The sequence below is a fragment of the Oncorhynchus mykiss genome, chromosome 4 (assembly GCF_057628025.1).
Source record: "Oncorhynchus mykiss isolate SJ-2025 chromosome 4, ASM5762802v1, whole genome shotgun sequence".
Taxonomy (NCBI): domain Eukaryota; kingdom Metazoa; phylum Chordata; class Actinopteri; order Salmoniformes; family Salmonidae; genus Oncorhynchus; species Oncorhynchus mykiss.
In genome coordinates, this window is record NC_143025.1 from 19,155,735 (window position 1) to 19,166,187 (window position 10,453).

Below are 10,453 nucleotides of genomic sequence, written 5' to 3' on the forward strand. Positions count from 1 at the left end.
TCAAACGCATTAATGAAGGAAATAAATCCCACAAATTAACTTTTTACAAGGCACTCCTGTGAATTGAAATGCATTCCAGGTGACTACCTTCTGAAGCTGGTTGAGAGAATATCAAAACTGTGCAACGCAAGGCAAAGGGTGGCTACTTTTAAGAATCTCAAATATGAAATATATTTTGATTTGTTTAACACATTTCTTGTTACTAGGTGATTATTTCATAGTTTTGATGACTTCACTACTATTCCACAATGTAGAAAATAGTTTAAAAAAAATAAGAAAAACCCTTGAATGAGAAGGTGTGTCCAAACTTTGGACGGGTACTGTAAGTATTCAGACCCTTTGCTCTGAAGCTGAGCTCAGGTGCATCCTGTTTCCATTGTTCATCCTTGAGATCTTTCTACAACTTTATTGTAGTCCACCTGTGGTATATTCAATTGATTGGACATGATTTGGAAAGCCACACACCTGTTTATATAAGGTCCCACAGTTGCCAGTGCATGTCAGAGCAAAAACCAAGCCATGAGGTTGAAGGATCTGTCCGTAGAGCTCTGAGACAGGATTGTGTTGAGGCATAGATCTGAGGAAGGGTACCAAAACATTTCTGCAGCATTGAAAGTCCCCAAGAACACAGTGGCCTCCATCATTCTTAAATGGAAGAAGAATGGAATCACCAATACTCTTGCTAGAGCTGGCCGCCCTGCCAAACAGAGCAGTCAGAGAGGTGACCAAGAACCTGATGGTCACTCTGACAGAGCTTCAGAGTTCCTCTGTGGAAATGGGAGAACCTTCCAGAAGGACAACCATCTCTGCAGATCTCCACCAATCAGGCCTTTATGGTAGTGTGGCCAGATGGAAGCCACTCCTCAGTAAAAGGCACATGACTCTCAGAACATGAAAAAAAGATTGTCTGGTCTGATGAAACCAAGATTTAACTCTTTGGCCTGAATGCCAAGCGTCACTTCTGTAGGAAACTTGGCACTGTCACTACAGTGAAGCATGGTGGTGGCAGAATCATGCTGTTGGGATGTTTTTTAGTGGCAGGGACTGGGAGAATAGTCACGATCGGGGGAAAGATGAATCAAGCAAAGTACAGAGATATCCTTGATGAAAACCTGCTCCAGAGCGTTCAGGACCTCAGACTTAGGTGAAGGTTCACCTTCCAACAGGACATCCACCCCAACAGGACATCCACCCTAAGCACACAGCCAAGACAACGCAGGATTGGCTTCGGGACAACTCTCTTAATGCCCTTGATTGGCCCAGCCAGAGCCCGGACTTGAACCTGATCAAACATCTTTGGAGAGACCTGAAAATAGCTGTGCAGTGATGCTCCACCATCCAACATGACAGTGCTTGAGAGGATTTGCAGAGAAGAATGTGAGGAACTCCCCAAATACAGGTGTGCCAAGCATCATACCCAAGAAGACGCAAGGCTGTTATCACTGCCAAAGGTGCTTCAACAAAGTACTGAGTAAATTGTCTGAATAATTTTGTAAATGTGATGTGATATTTTTATTTTATACATTTGCAAAAAGACATTTAAAACCTGTTTTTGCTTTGTCATTATGGGGTATTGTGTGTGGATTGATAAGGGGGGTTGGACAATGTACTACATTTTAGAATAAGGCTGTAACGTAACAAAATGTGGAAAATGTCAAGGGGTCTGAATACTTTCCGATGCACTGGAACTACTGGAACTATACACTACATTTTATGCAAAAATAAAATAAAATAATTTCCTTATTTTTCCGCATCAGACCTGCCTAATTCTCACTTGAAACATTGTTTTTGTGTTTAATATTGTAACGGTCTGAGTGAAGTGGGTGAGGAGTCAGGCGCAGGAAGCAGAGAGTTCAGGGGAGTGCTATTTTAATGCACTGAATAAACGCTGAACATAAGCCAACCCTCACAAAAACACAGGGCGTACCGAACAAACAAATGCCCCAAACAGGGGGACTTAAACTGTCCAGGGAAAACCCACAAAATGGGAAACCACAAAACCCAATAGACGTGCACACAAGTACACCAAACAGACGATCACAATAATTAATCCCGCACAAGGAACCCTGCGGGCCGGCTGACTAATAAAGCCTACTACCTAACTCAAAACAGGTGCACACAATCAACACATAAGGAGGGGGAGGAAATAATCAGTAGCAGCTAGTAGGCCGGCGACGACGACCGCCGAGCGCCACCCGAACGGGAAGGGGAGTGTCCTTCGGTCGGAGTCGTGACAGTACCCCCCCCTTGACGCGTGGCTCCCGCAGCGCGCCGACACCGGCCTCGAGGTCGACCCGGAGGACGAGGCGCAGGGCGATCCGGATGGAGGCGATGGAAATCCCTCAACATTGACGGATCCAAAATGTCCCTGGTGGGTACCCAGCACCTCTCCTCCGGACCGTACCCCTCCCAGTCCACGAGGTACTGCAGGCCCCTCACCCGGCGTCTCGAGTCCAGAATGGCCCGTATCGTATACGCCGGGGACCCCTCGATGTCCAGAGGGGGAGGAGGGACCTCCAGCACCTCACCGTCCTGTAGGGGACCAGCTACCACCGGCCTGAGGAGAGACACATGAAACGAGGGGTTAATACGATAATAGGAAGGGAGTTGTAATCGATAACACACCTCGTTTATTCTCCTCAGGACTTTGAACGGCCCTACACACTGCGGCCCAAGCTTCCGGCAGGGCACGCGGAGGGGTAGGTTTCGGGTCGAGAGCCAGACCCTGTCCCCTGGTACAAACACGGGGGCCTCACTGCGGTGGCGGTCAGCACTCCTTTTCTGCCGTCCACTAGCCTGTTGAAGGGATTCCTGGACGGCCCTCCAGGTTTCTTTGGAGCGCTGCACCCATTCCTCCACCGCAGGAGCCTCGGTCTGGCTCGGATGCCACGGTGCCAGGACCGGCTGGTACCCCAACACACACTGAAAGGGGGACACATTAGTAGAGGAGTGGCGTAATGAGTTCTGGGCCATTTCCGCCCAGGGGATGTATCTCGCCCACTCCCCTGGCCGGTCCTGGCAGTACGACCGCAGAAACCTACCCACCTCCTGGTTTACTCTCTCCACCTGCCCATTACTTTCAGGGTGATAACCGGAGGTCAGGCTGACCGAGATCCCCAGACGCTCCATGAACGCCCTCCATACTCGGGACGTGAACTGGGGACCCCGATCAGAAACGATGTCCTCCGGCACCCCGTAGTGCCGGAAGACATGGGTGAATAATGCCTCCGCAGTCTGTAGGGCTGTTGGGATACCGGGCAACGGGAGGAGACGGCAGGACTTAGAGAACCGATCCACAATCACCAGAACCGTGGTGTTGCCCTGAGACAGGGGAAGGTCGGTCAGGAAATCTACGGATAGATGTGACCATGGCCGTTGTGGAACGGGGAGGGGTTGTAACTTCCCTCTAGGAAGGTGCCTAGGAGCCTTACTCTGGGCGCATACCGAACAGGAGGAGACATAAACCTTAACGTCCCTAGCCAAGGTAGGCCACCAATACCTCCCCCGAAGGCTCCCTACTGTCCTCCTCACCCCAGGGTGACCCGAGGAGGGTAGGACGTGAGCCCACCGAATCAGTTGGTCCCGAACACCAAGCGGCACGTACCTCCGCCCCGCCGGACACTGAGGAGGCGCTGGTTCAGCCCGTAACGCCCGCTCGATGTCCGAGTCCACCTCCCACACCACCGGTGCCATCAGCTTTGAGGCCGGAAGGATGGGAGTAGGTTCGGTGGACCTATCCTCCGTGTCGTAAAAGCGGGACAGTGCGTCCGCCTTCACGTTCTGGGAGCCTGGTCTATATGATAAAGTGAACCGGAATCGGGTGAAGAACATGGCCCACCTTGCCTGCCGCGGGTTCAGTCTCCTAGCTGCCCGAATATACTCCAGATTTTGGTGGTCGGTCCAGATGAGAAAGGGGTGCTTAGCCCCCTCAAGCCAGTGTCTCCACACCTTCAGTGCCCTGACCACCGCTAACAACTCCCGGTCCCCCACATCATAGTTACGCTCCGCTGGGCTGAGCTTACTCGAGAAGAAAGCGCAGGGGCGGAGTTTTGGTGGCGTACCCGAGCGCTGTGATAGCACGGCACCCACCCCAGCCTCGGACGCGTCCACCTCCACTATGAATGCTAGAGAGGGGTCCGGATGCGCCAACACAGGTGCATCCGTGAACAGCACCTTCAACCTGTTGAAAGCTCTGTCCGCCTCTGCTGACCACTGCAACCGCACCGGGCCCCCCTTTAGCAGTGAGGTAATTGGAGCCGCTACCTGGCCAAAACCCCGGATAAACCTCCGGTAGTAGTTGGAAAAACCCAAAAACCGCTGCACCTCTTTTACCGTGGTTGGAGTCGGCCAATTACGCACGGCCTTACTGCGGTCACCCTCCATCTCCACCCCCGAGGTGGAAATGCGATAACCCAGAAAGGAGACGGCTCGTTTGGAGAACACACACTTCTCAGCCTTGACGTAGAGGTCATGCTCCAGCAGTCTACCAAGCACCTTGCGTACCAGAGACACATGCGCGGCGTGAGTGGCTGAGTAGATCAGAATGTCATCGATATAAACAACCACTCCCTGCCCGTGCAGGTCCCTGAGAATATCGTCTACAAAGGATTGAAAAATGGCTGGAGCATTTTTTAACCCATACGGCATGACGCAGTACTCATAGTGGCCCGATGTGGTACTAAATGCGGTTTTCCACTCGTCTCCCTTCCGAATACGCACCAGGCTATACGCGCTCCTGAGATCCAATTTTGTGAAGAACTGCGCTCCCTGAAAGGATTCCACTGCCGTAGCAATAGAGGTAGTGGGTAGCTGAACCCCACTGTGATGGCATTTAGACCTCTATAATCAATACAAGGACGCAAACCTCCCTCCTTTTTCTTCACAAAAAAGAAACTCGAGGAGACGGGTGAAATGGAGGACCGAATGTACCCCTGTCCCAGAGACTCCGTGATATATGTCTCCATAGCCAACGTCTCCTCTTGGGACAATGGGTACACGTGACTCTTGGGAAGCGCAGCGTTTACCTGGAGATCTATCGCACAATCTCTTCCCGGTCGATGTGGTGGTAATTTAGTCGCCTTCTTTTTACTAAAAGCGATTGCCAAATCGGCATACTCGGGGGGAATGCACACTGTGGGACCCTGATCTGGACTTTCCACCGAGGTGGCACCGACGGAAACTCCCAGACACCTTCCAGAACACTCCTCTGACCACCCCTTGAGAACCCCCTGTCTCCACAAAATTTTAGGATTGTGCCGGGCCAGCCAGGGAATCCCCAACACCACTGGAAACGCAGGCGAATCAATAATATAGAGACTGATACGCTCCCTATGGTTCCCCTGCGTTACCATGTCCAGTGGGATTGTGGTCTCCCTGACCACCCCTGACCCTAATGGCCGGCTATCTAGGGAGTGCACGGGAAAGGGAGAATCTATCGGCACAAGCGGAACACCTAATTTAATAGCTAGTCCGCGATCCATAAAGTTCCCAGCTGCGCCTGAATCGACTAGCGCCCTATGCTGGGAAGAGGGGAAAAATTTAAGGAAAAAAATCAAGACAAACATGTGACCAACAGGGGGTTCTGGGTGAGTTTGGTGCTGACTCACCTGGGGTGATCGAGAAATGTTCCGCCTACCATCTCGACTCCCAGACGGACCCCCCCAGCACCGATCGGCCGTGTGTCCTCTCCGACCACAGTTGGTGCAGAGGGAGCCTCCTCCTCCGGTACCCCTCGGCAAAGCCCCTCCCAACTCCATCGTAACAGGAGTGGAGGTGCTGGGTGGTGGAACACACAGGACCCTCTCCGAACGCCCGCGGGCAGCCAGCAGATTGTCCAGTCGGATGGACATGTCAATTAGCTCATCCAAGGAAAGAGCGGTGTCCCGACACGCTAGCTCCCTGCGGACGTCCTCCCGGAGACTACACCTGTAGTGGTCGATAAGGGCCCTGTCGTTCCACCCGGATCCTGCTGCCAAGGTACGGAACTCCAACGCGTAATCCTGGGCGCTCCTTTTCTCCTGCCGGAGATGGAATAGTCGTTCTCCCGCCGCTCGGCCATCTGGAGGATGGTCAAACACGGCGCGGAAACGGCGAGAAAACTCGGGGTAGTGCTCCTTCGCTGAGTCTGGGCCGTTCCAAACTGCATTTGCCCACTCCAGAGCACGACCCGTGAGGCAGGAGATGAGGACATTCACCCTCTCCGCTCCCGAGGGAGTAGGTCTGACGGTGGCCAGGTACAGTTCTAGCTGGAGTAAGAACCCCTGGCACCCTGCTGCCGCTCCATCATAGACCCTTGGAAGCGTAAGACGGAGGGTGCTGGAGTCGGGAGATGGGGAGTCCTGAGGAGGGGGGGCCGAAGGTGGAGAGAGGGGGGCCGAAGGTGGAGAGAGGAGACCGCTTCTCTCCCATCGGTCCATTCTCTCCATCACCAGATCCATCGCCGTTCCGATCCGATGGAGAACGGTGGTGTGATGTAGAACCCTCTCTTCCATCGATGGGAGGGGAGTGGCTGTTGCTCCTGCTGACTCCATTCCAGGCGGTGCGGGATTCTGTAACGGTCTGAGTGAAGTGGGTGAGGAGTCAGGCGCAGGAAGCAGAGAGTTCAGGGGAGTGCTATTTTAATGCACTGAATAAACGCTGAACATAAGCCAACCCTCACAAAAACACAGGGCGTACCGAACAAACAAATGCCCCAAACAGGGGGACTTAAACTGTCCAGGGAAAACCCACAAAATGGGAAACCACAAAACCCAATAGACGTGCACACAAGTACACCAAACAGACGATCACAATAATTAATCCCGCACAAGGAACCCTGCGGGCCGGCTGACTAATAAAGCCTACTACCTAACTCAAAACAGGTGCACACAATCAACACATAAGGAGGGGGAGGAAATAATCAGTAGCAGCTAGTAGGCCGGCGACGACGACCGCCGAGCGCCACCCGAACGGGAAGGGGAGTGTCCTTCGGTCGGAGTCGTGACAAATATGCTAAATTACACATTCTGTTAACATATGACCCCAAAGTGATCTGTCTTGCAATTTGTAGTTATGACATTACAGATTTACATATGATAATTTTTCCCAAAGTAGTTTGGATGTAGTTACTTTAGTTAACCAAACTATATTTTTCTTAAGCTTAGCTTTAGTGTAGCTTAACTTCTTCCGGTGTGAAGTAATTGGAAGCTTGGTAAACTATATTTATAGAGGAGCTTCCCAATCATCGCCCCCTGGTACCTGTAAAGTATAGAATGAATCTTGAAATCACTACCAATAATAAGTCTGAGCACCACAACAAGCCCTGTCTACTAAATCTCAAAATGTATCCGTACTCCCACAAAGACAGTTTTTTCAAAGTGCTTTTTGACTTCTACAGTATAATGGCATAAAAGGTATGCTTGCGGTAAGTCGGACTAGATACAAATTCAGGTGAATGTCTGTGGTTAAACCCTTTCAGTTGTTCGGAAATATAGACTTTATGAGTCATCATGACCACAGAATCTGACAAGTTGTCAGGCTTTGGCAGTTCAGAACTATAGAAGACCTGTGGATGACTCACAGGAGAGCGCAAGCAACATGTTTAACACAAAGCTTCCTTTCCCCACAAGACTGTCCCCCACTTACTGCTTGGACAACCCCCCCACTCACCACATGCCTATGTCTCAACCATAGATACACAAACACTGACCCATTTCTATGGAGAGGATGTTTGTAAGGTAGGCTACAGTAGCGATACATACTGTAGGATGGGTAATTCAGTCATTTCTCGGTTCAGTCATTTCTTGATGAACTTTTTTTTTACAACCTTGCTCAGGATTTCCACTTTCAGAACTCCTGAAGAAGCAAGGTAAGACTACTGAAAGTAAGCATGGTTTCCAACCACATAGATGCGCGTGCACAGAAATAAACACACCATGGGTGCACACGCACACACAAGAAGCTTAAAAGTTTTCAGAGCGCAAGATGCTCATTGTCTCATTATCACTTCACATCATGACAGCGAAACAAAGGTAGGCCTAAAACATCCAAATACGGTCACTATAGCTTAACAAAACGTTATTTGAAAATGATGGGAAATACCTACACCACTGTGCAGTTTATAGTTTTCTCAATATTTTGTAATAGTCTAAAGAATATCACCTTTTCCAGTATATTTTGTTGAAATTCCAACCTTGGCTTTTTTTTGTATCAAGTCAACTATTATCAAGTCAATTACTGTGTAAGATAAATATTTCAAAGTCCATTATATTTCCTTTAAAACAATTTTACTATAGAGCCTATCCTGTAAAGTGCTCATCTGTAAAAGAGACTTGGTCTCAGTATGACTCCCGGATAAATAAATAAATTCTGTGTTCTCTCAAAGCCTACTGAGTGACATGCATACCCCACGGAGTAGGGACGGGCCCCAGGAGGGTATATGCCAGCCCTCCTCCTCGTTGGAGAGCAGTGGTGGGGAGGAGGTGTCGATGGACCCTGGCCTCCTCTTCCCTGTGGCCCGGCCGTCCTTTCTGGGCCAGAGACTACTGAGGTTTGAGACTGCACGCCGTAAGCGAGAGATGACCCCTAATGACAAGAAGGACGCCTGCTACTGGGACAAGCGCCGAAAGAACAACGAGGCCGCCAAACGCTCGAGGGAGAAGAGGAGGGTGAATGACCTTATACTGGAGGGCCATCTGCTGGCCCTAAGTGAGGAAAACGCCCGGTTGAGGGCCAAGGTGTTCAACCTGCAGTACCACATGGACCTGGGGAAAGAGGCAGGCCCAGCCACCCTGCCTTCCTATAGCTCAGCTCCACTGCTCTGGGGCCCTCCCACCTCCCTCCTAGGTGACCAGCAGGATCTGGAAGGGCTGTTCCTTAGAACCATGGTAAACCCTACATTGATAACCAGCAGTGGTGGTGTGGCTCTCAATCAACGTAGTCCTCAGATTGGTTTTGATTCAGGTCTTCCTAGTTTCTTCCCTCAATCCCTCCTCTCACATAAAAGAGCCTGTGCTCCAGAGAGTGTTGGATTGGCTGAACAAGAGAAAGCAGCTCACCACCAGATCTCCTCCAGCAATGATCTTCCTGGCAACGAGGAACCCCCTTCTGCCTCTAATAGAGCCTTCCTTCCCCCCTCTCACCCTTTCCCCACTTCCTCCATCATCACCCCCTCTTCATGCCCACCCCAGAATTTGCTGATGCCCGATCTTAGTCATTCCTCAATGCATACCAACCTGTTGATGCCCTGGGGTTTCCCCAGCCTCCCCCAGTCAGCCCTGTACCCCAGCCTGCCTCTCCACCTGCCACTGGAGGAGCGTGATGGGCAGCACCAGGACCTGGACATACACAGGGGCTTCAGGGGAAGATTCAACACTCTGGCTCAGTTCAGAAGGTACCGCAGTCCAAACAGCTTCTAGCTAACAGAGTCGCTAAGAAAAAATCGGACCCAGATATTAATACATATTGTAACGGTATTCTTAGAAATAAAGGTGCTAACTAGAACCTAAAAGGGTTCTTCGGCTGTCCCCATAGGAGAACCTTTTGAAGAACTCTTGTTGGTTCCAGGTAGAACCCTTTTGGTTCCAAGTAGAACCGTTAATGGTTTCACGTAGAACCCTTTCTACCTGAAACCCAAAATCGTTCTACCTGGAACCAAAAAAGGTTTTCCTATGGGGACAGCCAAATAACTCTTTTGGAACCCTTTTTTCTACGAGTCTTTTAAATGTCAGATAATGTCAGATAATAAACGGACACTGTATTTAATTAAAGGTTACTAATCAACAATTGCAATTATCATTTCAAATACTTCTATAAATGCATTATGTATAGAAAATACATTTTGAGAGTGAACTGAGAATTCATTGAATGAATGTCACACTATTACATGCAGGAATATCATTTTGGTATTTTTTTGGCAAAACATCAATTTGGTATTTCCCAAGAAACGGATTAACCCTTGAGAATGTAATGTACTTATTTTGATTAAGAAAATTATCATTTTCACACAATTCTTCTTCTAAACAAATGCCTTTCAAACACAATATATTTTAATCGAACACAAGTTTACAATTAACTCTGTTTGAATTTTCTAATTTCATCTGTTTTTATCAAAAACAAGTTAATTCTGCTGAATAGCGTATAGGCCTACAAGTGTAATTTGTCTAACCGCAGCAATACAACTGGTTTAACAACTTTTACAATTACAGTGAAGATTCAATTATTAGGGATAAAATAGACAGATTGCATTTTCTTTCAATTAATTATTGAATACTTACACCAATGAAACATTCACGTTTTCAAAGATAATCAAATATTTGTCTAGTTCTGAAATAAGCAATATAGGGTAGGGCAGGCTTGAAGGTGACCAAAGTGACATTTTCAATCACTTTGTCCTATTAGGTGTGGGGAAAAAACTTTTGCTTTATTAGCCTAATGTCAAGAATAAGTGACACTAACACGTCAAGCAGACCTAACG

General features: G+C 49.2%; 1 protein-coding gene across 1 annotated transcript; it reads left to right on the forward strand.

Moving 5' to 3' along the window:
* Positions 1-8,268: 8,268 nt before the first annotated feature.
* On the forward strand, positions 8,269-10,029 carry LOC149983933 (uncharacterized). The gene has a single exon (XM_090231352.1). The coding sequence runs from the start codon at positions 8,376-8,378 to the stop codon at positions 9,393-9,395; it is 1,020 nt and encodes a 339-aa protein (XP_090087478.1). The 5' UTR covers positions 8,269-8,375; the 3' UTR covers positions 9,396-10,029.
* The last annotated feature ends 424 nt before the right edge of the window (positions 10,030-10,453 follow it).

Excerpts from the sequence above, each read along its gene's own strand:
- LOC149983933 (XM_090231352.1), top strand. The coding sequence starts at position 8,376 with ATGCATACCCCACGGAGTAGGGACGGGCCCCAGGAGGGTATATGCCAG.